Here is a 14,145-nt window from a genome sequence, read left to right as displayed (position 1 = left end):
TAAAACGTGTCCCTGTCAAACCCACAATGCCCAGCCAGCTGCACAAAGTCATTGACTTTGCAACACTCTCTCCCCCGTACGCAAGCTCTACTAGCATTACTGCATGGCTGTGGCTGAGCCAGGAAGCGGGGATTAGCTCCAAAACTCTTCAACTTCACCTTGAATCGACACCAAAAAGCATTAGTTTTTGGTGGTTTTCATGGTTGCAAACTCCAGTAAAGACCACCGGTGTATATTTAATTTCACCCCTCTGTGGATCCACAAGTAAAAGAGACCAGTTCAAACACGTCAGTTAAGCTTAAAATGTTTTCGGTAAACTCCCAATGTTTCACCAGAGTTCTTTAAGTCGTTTTAATCTTTAAACATCCAGGCATCAGTTTGAAATGAAAGCACTTTATTTCGGTTGTTCATTTAACATTTTCATGTGGCAAATGCACTTTAATGGTAGTCATCACATTGCTTGGAAAAAAGGAAAGAAAAAAAAACGGTTCATGTATCCGGCACGGTTCGAATTAAATGGCAAAGAGGAGAAAGGAAAAGCAACAGGTTCAGATTGTTCCACTACATCAGGCTAAAACTAGTTTCTGATGGCTGCGAACCGCCGACTGAGGTGACATTAATCAAAGCAAAGCGCCGCACAATACAGTGTTCTTCACTTGCAAAAAAATAATAATAACATTCAGTACAACAGCATTTAAAGTTGTGCTATCAAAAGCAAGTATTTAAGGTACACAGTAAGCCAGCAAAGAAAAGTGTCTGCTGTCCATGTAAAGTGGGAACAATCATTAAGAAGTCCATATAAGAGGACTCAAAACAACACCGTTTAAAATATTTCTTTTGCTGGTACATTTCTGTTAGGTCAAGGCTTAACGATTCACAATATCATGACATTAAAATGTTTCTGCACAGATAAAATCAATGATTTGGGTGGGGGGGTGCAGAGGGGGAGGGAGGGAAACGGCACTAAGTTTGTGAGAAGAACGGATCGGAGGTGTGAAAAGCTGTCGTCGGTGCTCAGAAACGAGATTCGAAGCAAACCGGTCGCCGCCGGAGTCGAGTCGTCCGTGCATGTGCTCTCAGACGGGCGACGCAAACACAGAATGGCTCACGATCTCAGTACTAAAAAGTGAGTGTATGTACAAAGACGGTGCGCGTGTTTCTTCTATGCCAACCACTCCATTTTTTTTCTCGTGTAAATAAATGTGCGACGTACGCCATCGAAGCAAACCGCGAATCCACCGAACTGAGCCTCGCCGTGCTGACAACATGCGCTAAAACCTCCACAGATTTCCAGCTACTGTACACATCAGCTGACCAAACTACATCAACAAGGCAGCGTAGCACCTCAGACAAAATAAGATGGGTTTTTTTGTTGTTGTTTTGTTTTGTTTTTCATCCACAGGATTCGAGGTTTGCTCGAATGGCACAGCCGTTCTATTTATTTATTTATTTATTTATTTATCTATTTATTTATTTATTTATTTTCTGCAGCAAAGGCGTGAGGCCACCTGATCCCAGCAAGGTTTTAGGCCAGCTTCTGGGCGGTCTCCATCTCCTGCTGGGTCACCTTCTCCTCAGACATGATGGTCACCCACGGAGAAACTGACCGAGTGATCGTCTGCTTGGCCATGTTGTAGCGGTTGATGAGGGTGAAGAGGCGCCCGCGGCCCCCGGGGCCCTGAGGGGGGTAGTTGCCGTAGAGCCCGGTCGGCATGCAGTGGCCTTGCTGCTCCGGGAGGAGGTAACACGACACATCGAGTTAACAACAGGAAAACAAGCATCAAATCCAGCAGAATATGCAACGATTAAACTGTGACTCACTGGGGCTATTTAAAGACACATGAGAGGAAAGACGAAGGTTAGTGAAACGAACACAACAAAGCCTCTCTTCCAAGCTGCAGAGCAAAACTCAACCTCCACCAAAAGGTTTGCTGTACAGGAGCTTTGCATTATAATTCTTTTCAAGTTCAGATATTAAGTATTTACACAGAAGGAAGGTTTTACCACGTAAACGAAGCTGTCGGGACACGGCTGGTCATACTGGTAGAGCTTGTAGACGACCAGGAACCCCACACACACCAGGAAGGCCAGGGCGCAGATCACCAGCAGTGTCACCTGAAGGTGACAGAAACGCCTCCATGAGAGCAGACAACGGTGAAACTTTAGCCAGCGAAAAGCAGGATGTGGACAAAATTGGACCAACGGACCCGAATATACATATTGTCTGGTGTAAATGCTTCAAGTAATGAACCAAGGAGGCTGTGTGAATGCAGCTTATAGTTAGAAAAACTTTATAAATACAATTTTTTATAACTTTGCTTAGTTCCGGTTTTACATTTAAAACATCTTTCAGTTCCTGTTTTTACAAATTTCTTCAGTTTCGTCCTTTCAGAGGAAATGACCGTCAGTGGAACTGACTCACCGACATTTTGCTCGTTTTTAGAAAGGGAAAGTTTGATTGATGGACTTCATTTGTTTTGTTAAGCAAACCAATCTCCCTGAATCATTATACAGAACTGAACTGAATACAGAACTATGAATTATAACTTTTATAAATGATCTAAAAGCCAAATTGCATTTATGAAAGGACTTGTACTCTGACTTACTTGGGTTATTGCAGCAAATTGTGTGCATGCTTAACAAATCATAGATAATCTTATTTGTTTGTCTTTTTGTTCAAACACATTGTCATCAACACATTTGTTGAGCTGAGAAAGACATTTAAGTGAGAATCGGTATTTTTTTATGCAACTTTTCTATTTTGGAAATTCAAGTGGGAAACATTTACCTTGAGGACAAATGTGTGCCAACATTTTGCTTTTTTTTTGTTGCTGATATTTAAATGATCTATTTATTTTAAAAATAATTATTTTTATAATCTCCAAGTCCTTAGAGTTGAAAGACCTCTTTTCCATCACCCTAATCTTTAGCTCTGTCCAGAGATTTTTAATCAGGACTCTGACTCGGCCACTCCGAAGCCTTGATGTCACTTCCAGTCAGAAGAAAGAGGTTGGTAACATTAAGATTAATTGAGAGCTAAATTTGCCAGGGCTCTGAACAGCATTTTTGACCAACATGTTGGATTGAATGTTGCAGAGCTTTAGTGGTATCTGAAGCTTAGATGTTTTAAAATCTACACCAATTGATACGTTGAACAAAGACTAAATAGAGGTTTGTTATAAATTCTTGAATTTGTAATCTGATACTTTATTCTATGTCGACTAATAGCCATTGCATTTGTATTGTTTGGCATTTATACCAGTATAGGAGCTGCATTGGGACAATATCAATCAAGCATTTTTTATATATAAATGAATTTTCTCCATAGACATTAACAACTAATGTCAATATTTTAAATGTTTGTGATTTTCTTTGGCTTTCAATCAGTGCTACTTCCAGCTGTATGCTTCTTCCTTTATTTGAAAGGTTAAATAGGAAAACAGTGTTTAACAGAACACCGATGGAAAAATGTAAATGTAGACAAAAGTATGAATGTACATAAATCATACTTGATATTCTGATGCACATTAATGGGATTTCATGTGACAGACCAGCAAAAAGTACAACAGAACTAGTAAGTGAAATAAGAACGGGTGCATGAAAATAATACCTGGCTTTAGTTGTCGCATGAAAATCTGAAAAGTGTGGCGTGATCCACAGCAAGGGGAAACAGAGTACTCTCTGATTGGACGAGACCAAAAAACCCCAAAAGAAAAAAAAAAGTTTAAAACCAGGTCTGATTTTTCTTTCACTTTTTTTTTTTTTTTTTTTTACAGTGTGCTTTCCTTGACGCTTGGCAAAATGTGAAATTCACTGTACTGGTAACAAACCAGCTGGAGCCCCAGCACAATAATGCGTGTAGTAATTCCACCAGCATGAAGCTCTGGTGGCCATCTGTGAGGCTGAACTGTTGATTCTCGGGAGAGTTACGCAACAGCTACTGGAGATTCAATGTAGCGAGAGAGCGGGATAGCAGAGGATGTGGGAGAAAAGGTGTTTCTAGTGTCAGATATCTGTTTAAGCTATTTCTTTTTTTATTAGCCAGTATAAATGGATATACTGCTGCATGCTCTCAAAAAAATAAAAATTAAGCCAACAAATGGTGGTTTCAGGGATGTTGTTGTTTTATTTTTTTTCTTTCTTTCTTTCTTTTTCCCAAACAGAACATCCTATGCAGACTCTCGGTGTTGTCTGGCTTTTATCTGTCTGATCAAATCCTACAGTTGTGAAGCGGAGCAGACGGCACACAAAGTGAAGCAACAGGAGCCCGACTGTGATGAAAGGGCCTGCCGCTCTCTGAGACAGGGACGCGTCTCTCCTTCTCCCACATGTCTGCGCCTCAAACCTTCGTAAAGGAAGCTCGACGTTCCTCGCAGAGCTGGTGTCCTCCTGTTGATCCTGAACGTGGAGATAAAGGAGGGAACCCCATATGCAGACCCCGGTCTCCCTCCCCCCCAACCTGCACCGCCTGGGGTCTGTGCAGGTTTAGCCCAACTCCACCTGTTCTCTCAGCGCTCGCTCTGGCTAGAATAACACGCAGGAATCATTAGGTGTGAACGGTGCAGATAGAGGAAGGGGAGGTGGGAGAGAAGTGGAGGCCATCTCCATGGCAGCAGCGGAATTAATGAGAGCCTCAGGGCGGGGTTAAGTGAATCATTATGCATTATGGCTCCCTGTGTCTCTGTACAACATGAGGACATCGAGAGGTGTTGTGGGGGGGAGGGAGGGGGGATGAAAGTGACAGATGCCCCATGCAGGAGGGGACACAGCCGCCTGTCCTCCAACACATGAGGCTGCGGGAGGGTGAGGGATTTGGGAAATGAGGAGGGAGAATCATTGGTCTTACTTTGAGCCGCTCGGAGACGCCTTCGATGATGCTTATTGAGAACTCTGCGATTTTAGGGGACCGTAGCTTTCCCTTCTTGCTCTCACCGTCATATTCTGCCTTTGTCTTCACAACCACCTGGTCATAAGACACACACACATACACAGCAGCTGTAAATTATCTCTTGAGGAAGCAAGGATATTCAATTTTAATAGATTTTTTTTATTATGTATTAAACATTTGATTTTGTTCTTTAAATCAGCTAATGAAATCAGAAATCTCACCTTATCCGATGGGGGGAACTGCAGCTGGCTGGCATCTAGCGGTGTGATGAGAGGGATGGTGTCAAATCCGTCCTCAGATGCCGCCTTCCCGTTGTTTTTCTCGGCGAAATTATTCCCCAGTTTCACCATTTTTGCCCTGCACAGAAAAAAGGTGGAAATAAGCGCTTGGTGACGCTAAAACTGAAGGCGTCGTTGTTAGTCACGCCCCGTGTGTGTGTGTGTGTGTGTGTGTGTGTGTGTGTGTGTGTGTGTGTGTGTGTGTGTGGTTCCGGGGATAATTTATGGAGAAACATATGGAGAGAGAGAGAGAGAGAAAAAGAAAGAAACAGAAACGATATGCATGATGTCAGGCGCTTTGTGGGCCAGGAGGTGGGAGATTAACAAAAGCGCACGAGAGGAGAGGACTCGCCGTAAGGGGAAACTGACTGCATTATAATTTGTAATATAAAAAAAAAAAAAAAAAAAAGAAAGAAAAGGAAGGAAAAAACATCAACATGCTTTTCTTTTCTGCATGCAAGCACTCACCAGCTCTGCCGAGTCGCGTTGTGAACCTGTGCGCTTCCTCCCTGGATGCCTCGGCTTTTCTCGTTCCAGCCTTGCTGCGTGTGCGTGTTTTCTTAGATGTGACGCAGCCGATTTGCGCGGAGCTGGTGTGCAATATGGCCAGCTGCGTTTGTGCGTCGCCCCTCTCCCCCTCCTTCGCACCCTTCCTCCAGAGCTGCTGGATGCTGCCGCCGCTGCCGCTGCTGCTGCTGCTGGCGTCTGGCCGCACTACAAGTGATGTAACGTCCATCCATCCATCCATGCACACACATGCTGCAGTCAGGGGGGGCCAGCTGGAGCCCATCAGCAGCCAACACTTACAGCTGAGTTTACAGCCGTGGGGCTCAAGAAATAGGACATGCGTGCTTCTTAAAGGATTTAGTGTTTGAGAACATGAGAACAACAGAAATGATGTTTATAAAAATAATAAAAATAAAAAAAAAGTCAGTATAGTTTTTGTGCAAGGACAGGACAAACAGATGCGTGAAAAGGACTTAAAATAAATGCATGTCCTGTTGCAGTGCAATGATGTCACTCTAAGAATTGGTATTGATTATTCAGTTGCAATTAATTTTTAATGGGTTACTTGTGATTTTCTGTTTCCTTGGAGTATAAGTATAGTTAGATTTTTTTTAGCCACTAGGCTGGTGGAGAACCCTTTTTTTTTTGTCGCCACAGACGGTGAACAGGAAAGTTACTGGGGCGTCTCGGATTCACAACGTCTCCATAGCAACCATTAAATACTATCTATATGCCAGTCTGTTCACTTAAACAGTTTCTTTATATAAATGTGTGGTCTCATAGCTACAGTATGTAACTTTTATAAACTTTTAGAAACAACCAATCAGATCCAGGAGTTGGATCTTGGTGTTGTCAATCACTCTCATGTACCGGCTGCTCTGTGCTGCCACACCACAGCCTGCCATGGTTGCTCAGGCTAGTCAGCGGGGCCACCGGTGACAGTTTTCTTGTAACTGTAAGTTGTTTCTTCACCATTAGCACATTTAGCAGTGCGTGCACAAGGGTGGTTGAGAGCGCGGAGGCCTTCATCCTGGCTCCAATCGATTGTTTCTGACAGAGAACCGTGCAATTCTGCAGATGACGGTAGGGCCACAGGGATGAGGCAGAGGAGCTTGATTTTTTTTTTTTTTTACAGTCTCATGTTATACTGTCACAACATGGCAACAGTTTTAGCAAATATGAAAAAACATAAAAGTTACATTGTGCAGTTTTAAATGTCCCTCTCCTCTGTATTTATTGCTTTTGAAGGACTTTGCACTTGTGAAAAGTGCTACAGAAAAAACAATTTTGCTTACTTTAATTGTTTAATTTACCACATGCATCATTTCTGCAGCCTGCTGCAACAGTTAGCGAAAGAGGATATGTAGGGATTCTTGCTATATCCTTTTAAGGGCCCTCAGCATAACAGATCCTCGGCCCTGCTTAAAGGTAAGCATGAGGTGTTTTTATGTATGTACGTCTTTTGTTTCGTGTCAAAGCTCACCTTTATAAAACTACAACATCACCGCCAAAACATCCAAAGCAACAATTGGTTCTCCATCATCATGGCAAAACATCTACTGAAATCTATGTAGATGTTTCATTTTCAGGAAAAAAACAAAACAAAACATCTGCTTGTTGAATAAAGCTGATCAAACGAAATGTTTGATTTTGCTTTCTTGCACAGTGTAAGGTTGTGCTACTTCAATAGGGTTCATTTATATTCATCTTTACCAGCCACGCCAAAGAATCTGTCAGATACTAAAGTGCTTATTATTTACAAAAAGCTACTTAAATGAAACCCAGGTAAAAGTGACAGTGTGAGGGCTGCAGCTGTGTGTTATGAAACTCTGAGGATCTGCAGCTCCTCAGACCTTACAGCGCTGCAATGTGTTGCTCAGCCCACAAATGTTTTTCACCTCCATCTCATTTGTTGTCAGAGCAGGCGGCTGTTCCTTTTGTCAGTGCTAAAGGTGATGATAGATAAATGCCCGCAGTCTGTTTTTTGTTGTCCCTAAGTGGTCCCTAGATTAGTTATTGCAGCTTTGTAAGTGTCTCTCTCAGTAAAAGGCACTGAACTCACCGTTTGCTTTATAGCTGCCCATATATTGGGATATAGAGGCCGTGAAGAAAAGACGGAAAGAACCTGCTATAAATCACTTTATGTGGTTCTCGGTAGGAAGAAGAGAATTGGATCCATTAGAGAAAAATAACCCAGTTGTCCTATTCAAAGCGTCGCCTGAAACCATACAGTGATATGGTATAGAGATTGCCTGTGCCTACTTTATCCACAGTGTCTCTTTATTATGTAGCTCCCTAGAAATGTGAAAAGTCTGTGGCTGAGTATTAGCCAGCTTCTTGTTGCCAGGTTACAGGGCCAGTAAAATGGGTTTGGGGGAAGCGGCATAACTGATCAAATCAAACCCTGTTCAGAGCAAAACTGTGAAAATAATTAGTTAGGAAGGGAACAGTAAAAGGAAAATACTAAAGCACTATGCATTAGCCTTGTGGTTTTAACCGCTGATGAGGTCGCACATGAAGCTCATCGTCTCCCCTGAGGCGAAGACATGAAGAGACGTTGTCATCATGGGATACTTGGCACAGCATTTTACGTGGAAACAGAAATTAATCCATTTTATAATGAGGCCATGGCATCAAAAACCTTCTGGACGAGCTCTGACAATGGCAACAAGTAGAAAATGTAGACAACTGAAACAAGTTTATTTGGCACTGCGCATGCTGATGGGATATAAAACAAAATCTAGAAAGCTTACCATTAGAGCACTTAAGCAAAGACTGCCATCTCTGGGTCTCCTTGTACTGACTGTTAAGCACGCTGGAGGATCTGTGATGCTGTGGGCCTGTTTCTCTTTCAAAGGAACAGAAATCCTTGCTAGTGTGCCAGCAGGAAGGCTTTAACGTGCAAGACTTTGTAAAGGTTTTCATACCATTTTAATTGTTATATGTTTTTGTCACAAATGATGGTGTATTTTATCATGGATTATTGATACATAGCTAGTTGATGACTGAGACAAAGGTAGCCATATTAACAAATGTCCATCGTACATGGTTTGGTGTCTGGTTGCTTTCTCGTCAAGGCATAAAAAAAAAAGTGAAAAGGAAAGCCACTAGAGGGAGACACCACCTTGATGTTTTCATTTCTGCATTTTGTTGCAGAAGTGAAAACCGCCTGCATTGCTTTTTAAAGCTTGATTTCATTCAATATGTTTTTTTTTTTTTTTGTTCCGCTGCTTAATGTAGGGAAGAAACGACGCTGGCAGTAATTCACTCCAGCATTCGATTAAATCTGGCTTTGAACCTGCTCATTGTTCGATCATGTCATATGGGCTACCGTGATGTTTCTGCTTCCGTGAAATATAAGAAAACCCGATATTAGACAGGCTTTAGTTCTAGGTCAAAGGTCAGCAACTTTTTATATTCCAAAGAGACATTTTTGCTCTGCTTCCTTCAAATTAAAGTGTCCACAGTCACCTTTAGAACAAAATAATTGATCAAGTTTTATGAATACAGGTTACAAAAAGTATGTTTCTATCATTTTAAAAAAAGTAATGTTTTTATACGAATAGCAAACAAAACAATGAATCAGAGAGCTTTATCGTGTAGCGGTAATAAAAGATTTGAACAGTATTCTCACAGATCACAACCTACCGTATTCACTGGCTTTTCAGAGTACATGTGTGTGTGGTGCGTGTAATGCTCTAGATCAGCCGTGTCATTCGACCTTATATGGCCTGTTTCTTTAAAACCCACTCTGTTGTTGGCGCCCTGCCCAGAAAGTTTATTTCCCTTTTCCCATCCAGCCACATGGACAGGGCTCCGTCACACACACACACACACACACAGAGAGAGAGAGAGAGAGCAGGAGTTTTCTCACTGAGAGCGCCGACTCCACCAGCAGCACCAGCAGCAGCACCAGCAGCACCACCGGCCGTTTGAACAGGGAATCCTCTATCTTCCACCAAGTAGATCTTCATCCCGGTCGAGCTGTCACAACCTCAGAGGAGTGAGGTGAGTCTGACCATATGCATGAAGTGGTGTGTGTTGTGTTTCTGCTTCTGTAAAGTGAGTTATCTCCTGACTTTGCTGCATCTGGATTAAAGGTTGTGCCGCCACGCGAGAGACGTATTGTATTTTGACAACAAAGGCTCTTTTCACAAATCTATAATTCCCCGCTGCCTGGTCAGGTCAGCAGTGTGCAGTCCTTTGGATGTGAACTGGAATACTCTTGCTTTTTTTTTTTTTTTTTAAAGAAAGAAACAGAAGGATCTGAAAGCATTTCTGACAGAAACCAGGGTTTTGGGAGACAGGTTGGATGACCCGAGCGTGGGACTCAACATCCACCGAGTTGCTGTAGTAACCCAGGCGGGATGTTTCTCCGTAAAACTTTCCCCGGTTTGTTGTTGTGTGGGAAGCAAAACTGCGGAGGCTCCATGCCTGTTGCTGCTGAAGTTTGTGGATTGTAATTTTCCTGTGGAGATGAGGTCACAGACAGACACACCCTGAGACTCAGACTGGGAGCAGGAAAAAGGGCCGACTCTCCGCAGCGGCTTTCAATGACTCACGAGCCCGGGGAGGAAGCAGTAGCCGTGGTGGAATTTCCATTCTGTTCGGAGCGGAGGAATTTGGGCCTGGATGCGGCTGCGTTTGATGGAGGGAGTAACCTCACTGACACAAGCCATGTGACAGCCCTTAGACTACATAATGAGCTTTCGGATTTCACAACCTATCCAACCCCCCCAAAAATCATGTGCTTCAAATCCATTCATCAAAATGAAAAGACATTGTTTTTTATATATATATTTTCGTTCAGGAATGTGTTTGGAATGCAGCTCATTTCCTCTTTCCCAAAAAGTTAGCTGTGCACGATTTGTTTAAAGGCCCACTTCCTGATGTCTTCTTCCCAAACGTACACATTTGGTTAGCCTTGTTTGAGCTGCAGCCTGGTTTCTAAATAAATGTTGAGTTGTTGGTAGCAACGCCGTGCTGTGATTTGAAGTGAGTTCAGATGTGCAGCCGTAGCCGGACAGGGAGAGCCGAGGCGGAAGTAGGAGGCGGAGGGGTCGGGGGCGGATTGAGTCAACACAGGATTGTTTCTCAGACTTTTCACTTCTGCTCTCATGCCTCTCAATGGACTCGCATTTACCGGGGGGTGGGGGGGGGCTGCAGATGGCGGCAGATGGTCACGGTCCGGATAAAATGAAATCAAAGTGTGATTAATGGATATTTTCTGCCTCTTGATCAGGGACTCAGTGTGGTGATTTACTCTTTTCAGGCCAACGAGGTCCTTTGTTTCCTCCTGATCTGGAAGACACATTTTGCAATTTCCGGGCTGCAGAAATACTGCATGCATTAGTGGAAAGTTAAACAATTCCATTTTTTTTTTTACTTTACATCCTTTGATTTCTCACGCAGCTCATGGCTGTTTATGTCTGCTTTATAAGTGGCAAAAGTATTGAAACCCTTTTCGATATTTTATCACATTGCAACCTGGATCAGAGTTTAGAAGGGGCTTAAAGAGGCAGTAGCCCAGGGTCTCAAGTTTTGGGGGGTGCCCCACATATTTTTATTTTTTAATGAATTCATGTTTTGCTTTGTAATTCGTATAAGAGTTATATCAGGTGAGTTGTAATAATAATCTGGGATTTTTATATAAACAATACTCAAGTATTTGAAAATTTTGACGTTAAGAGTATTTTTTTTAAGGTGTGGGGGAAACAACGTGGCGCTACTAGCAAAGGAACGTCATCAGTTGGTATATTAAATTATGTATAGTTTTACCTGTTTATGTACTGTATTTTGCTTTTGCAAAAATAATTTTACTTTAGTGGGAAGGGGACCACATCATGTAAATCCAGCCCTGGTTTCAACCACTAAGGATATTTTATTTTTTATTTATATCTGCAGAAGCACTGCCCTGCATGTAGCTCCATTTAGATTTCCATCAACAACTAGGAATGGCTTCCCTGTGTACTACAACATTTTAAAATGGCAAAGAAATCACTTTACTATTCTCAGAAAATTAATAAAAATTTCACTGTATAAGAACAGATTAAAATGTAAGATGAAAAGTGTGATATATATTGTGAAAAATATGATCGTATGAAGTGTTGTCCCTTTTGAATAACTAATGGGGATATTCAAAGGAAATATTAAACATTATTCTGATGTTTAAGTCTTGTTTTCAAATGGTTACTTACAGTGTAATATATTTTTTTATTATTATTTATGGACTGTCATTTCTTGACATCTGCAGACACAGATTTGTAATTAACATCAGTGTGTGATGAGCCGACAGCTCTGTGTGAGATAATCCAGGTGGCAAAAACCCACATTCCTCTCCTTTCATCTGAACTCAAAACATCAAGATTAGAAACCAGTTTTTAACCGGGAACCAAATACCTGAAACATGCATCATTCATAGCCTTTCCGGTCTTCATTATCTGATGCTGGTTAAAAAGAAAACTACACAGCTGTTTTTTGACAACAACGGCGGACATAAGGCCATCGTGATCAGGGCTGCACATCAACACTGTGTCTATTCATTATAATGACTTGAGAAACTGGCAGCATTTCCTTTCGTTTACCTTTAACCCTTAGCAGAACTGTGGTCAGAACAGCGGAAGAGTATTCAAAAGTTGCTCTTCTCTGTGTCCGTGTGTGTGTGTGTTGATTGTACTTGCAAATAAGTCTTTCCACTGGACTCTTGTTTTAGCCAACCGGCTTAAATTTAGAAAAACAAATCTTCAAATCCGCATAGATGGCAGTCAGACAGAAGTACTGAGCTTGAAACACTTTAAAGTTTCTAAACACTGGTAACAATGAATGATTCTTAAAATTCAGAAGCTTTGCCACTTTTTAGGGTGAAATAGTTACGTTTTTTTTCTTTTGCTTCAGGTGGACAACATGCATCCATGGTTAGTTTATACTACACTCTTCCTAAAACCACGGATTAATTTAAAAGCTGCAGTAAATAACTTATGAAAAATGTTTTTAATACATTTGTCAAAACTGTCACTAAGTGGTGACAACATAGTATGAGATAATCTGTAAAAAAAAAAAACTAAAACATCTCCTATGCCTTCTCCCGGTGGTCCTACTGCCTTTGCATAAACAGTCAAGAAGAGGGTCTTAGTGCTGTCAATCAATCTTGTGTACTGGCTGCTCACACTCACTTTCTTCTACAACAGAGCTTGCCATGAATATTCAGGCTAGTTAGCATGGCCGCCATTGATGGTGCCTTCATCAGTGGTTTCATGCAACAGTGAGTTGTTTCTTCTCCATTAGCACATTGAGCGGTGCATACATGAGTATGATTGACAGCACTCAGACCTTCCTCCTGGCTGTGATTGGTTGTTTTTGACCTGAAGTGTTGCATTTAGGTTGCAATAAGAGCACAATTTTTTAAAACAGTTTATCTGCCTGATATTACACTGACAGTAGCAGTTTTAACAAATTTGTATAAAAATTAAATTAAAAAAATATTTGTTTTATTTTATGGTTTTCATATATTATTTTGTTTTTAAAGTCAAAAGGCACAATGCCCACCAGAAACAAAAAAAATCTTACAAGTGTTTAAATAATAGAGGAAATGAGCCTAAATAATTCACTGGAGAGCACGTTTGGAGTTGTGTAAAAAGTTGACGTCAGATAACCATAAAACTGTTTGAGCTCCAGCTCATGGTAATCCTGAACACAGAGCGTGTTTGTGCTTGTTTGTGGCAGTTCTTTCAAAAGAAACTCTGTTGCCTCGGGATTTTAGTGTTTTCTCCATAAGGAAATATGTTGCTAAACAAATAAATAAACTATACAACAGCTTAGATCTGGAAAAATCCTTAAGTAAATGATGTGAAAGCAAAAAAAAAAGCACTGAATGCTTTTGTTTTTTGTATGCCATCAAGAATAAAATCTCCTGTGCTCCCTTCTTCGTGCTCCTTTAGTCAGGAACTAGTAAAGCCACATCCCACCTTATCTCATGACTAATATTCGTTTATGGCTGAGGGGTTCTACTCAGAGCCGATCCCTCCCTCTTTTATTCCGCCTCAGTTTATCCAAGTAAGTGCAGTTAAGCTGAAGGAGGAGACTTTCTCAAGGAGGGAGGGCTCACCTGTAAGGAGAGGAGGAGGACTCTGACAGCAGTGCCCTGCTGTCACCTGCTGAACTGTCACAGAGCAGAACATGCCCAGCAGCTGAGGGGACGCTCGGGTGGCGGCCGTCCTGCGGTTGGAGATTTAAAATGGGTGGGACGCAAAGTCAGGATCGGAAGAGGAGCACCCGGCGAACAAGTTTTCGGAACGTCGTAAAGAGCATAACGTGAGTCGACCCGTTTTTACGCCTCTGAGAAGCTTTTCTCCTTCTGCTACGCTACACGTTCCTGAAGATGTGTAATGATTAGAGGCCCTGACTAAACATTACAAAGCAAAAGCTGCGGCGCTAACTGTGTCGCTGGTGTCTTGCTTTGCATTTTGGTGTGAC

General features: G+C 41.9%; 2 protein-coding genes across 2 annotated transcripts in view; one reads left to right on the top strand and one right to left on the bottom strand.

Moving 5' to 3' along the window:
• Positions 1-377: 377 nt before the first annotated feature.
• On the bottom strand, positions 378-7,215 carry nsg1 (neuronal vesicle trafficking associated 1). The gene is made up of 5 exons (XM_015003623.2): positions 5,635-7,215; positions 5,110-5,245; positions 4,847-4,963; positions 2,005-2,115; positions 378-1,726 (listed from the first exon to the last, which is right to left on the bottom strand). Exons 2-5 carry the CDS (start codon positions 5,236-5,238, stop codon positions 1,526-1,528), a joined length of 558 nt encoding a protein of 185 aa, XP_014859109.1. The 5' UTR covers positions 5,239-5,245; positions 5,635-7,215; the 3' UTR covers positions 378-1,525.
• A 6,590-nt stretch (positions 7,216-13,805) lies between these two features.
• tacc1 (transforming, acidic coiled-coil containing protein 1) overlaps positions 13,806-14,145 on the top strand; it is a 30,976-nt gene continuing 30,636 nt past the window's right edge. Inside the window, exon 1 of the mRNA XM_088005484.1 lies at positions 13,806-13,983. Coding sequence (XP_087861610.1) covers positions 13,907-13,983 — 77 coding nt within the window. The 5' untranslated portion in view covers positions 13,806-13,906. The remainder of the gene's footprint in view (positions 13,984-14,145) is intronic.

The sequence above is a fragment of the Poecilia mexicana genome, unplaced genomic scaffold, assembly GCF_051168715.1.
Source record: "Poecilia mexicana isolate PSO_F unplaced genomic scaffold, ASM5116871v1 scaffold_5, whole genome shotgun sequence".
Classification (NCBI taxonomy): Eukaryota; Metazoa; Chordata; class Actinopteri; order Cyprinodontiformes; family Poeciliidae; genus Poecilia; species Poecilia mexicana.
Note: the sequence above shows the minus strand (reverse complement) of the source record. Positions and strands in the feature narration are given on the sequence as shown.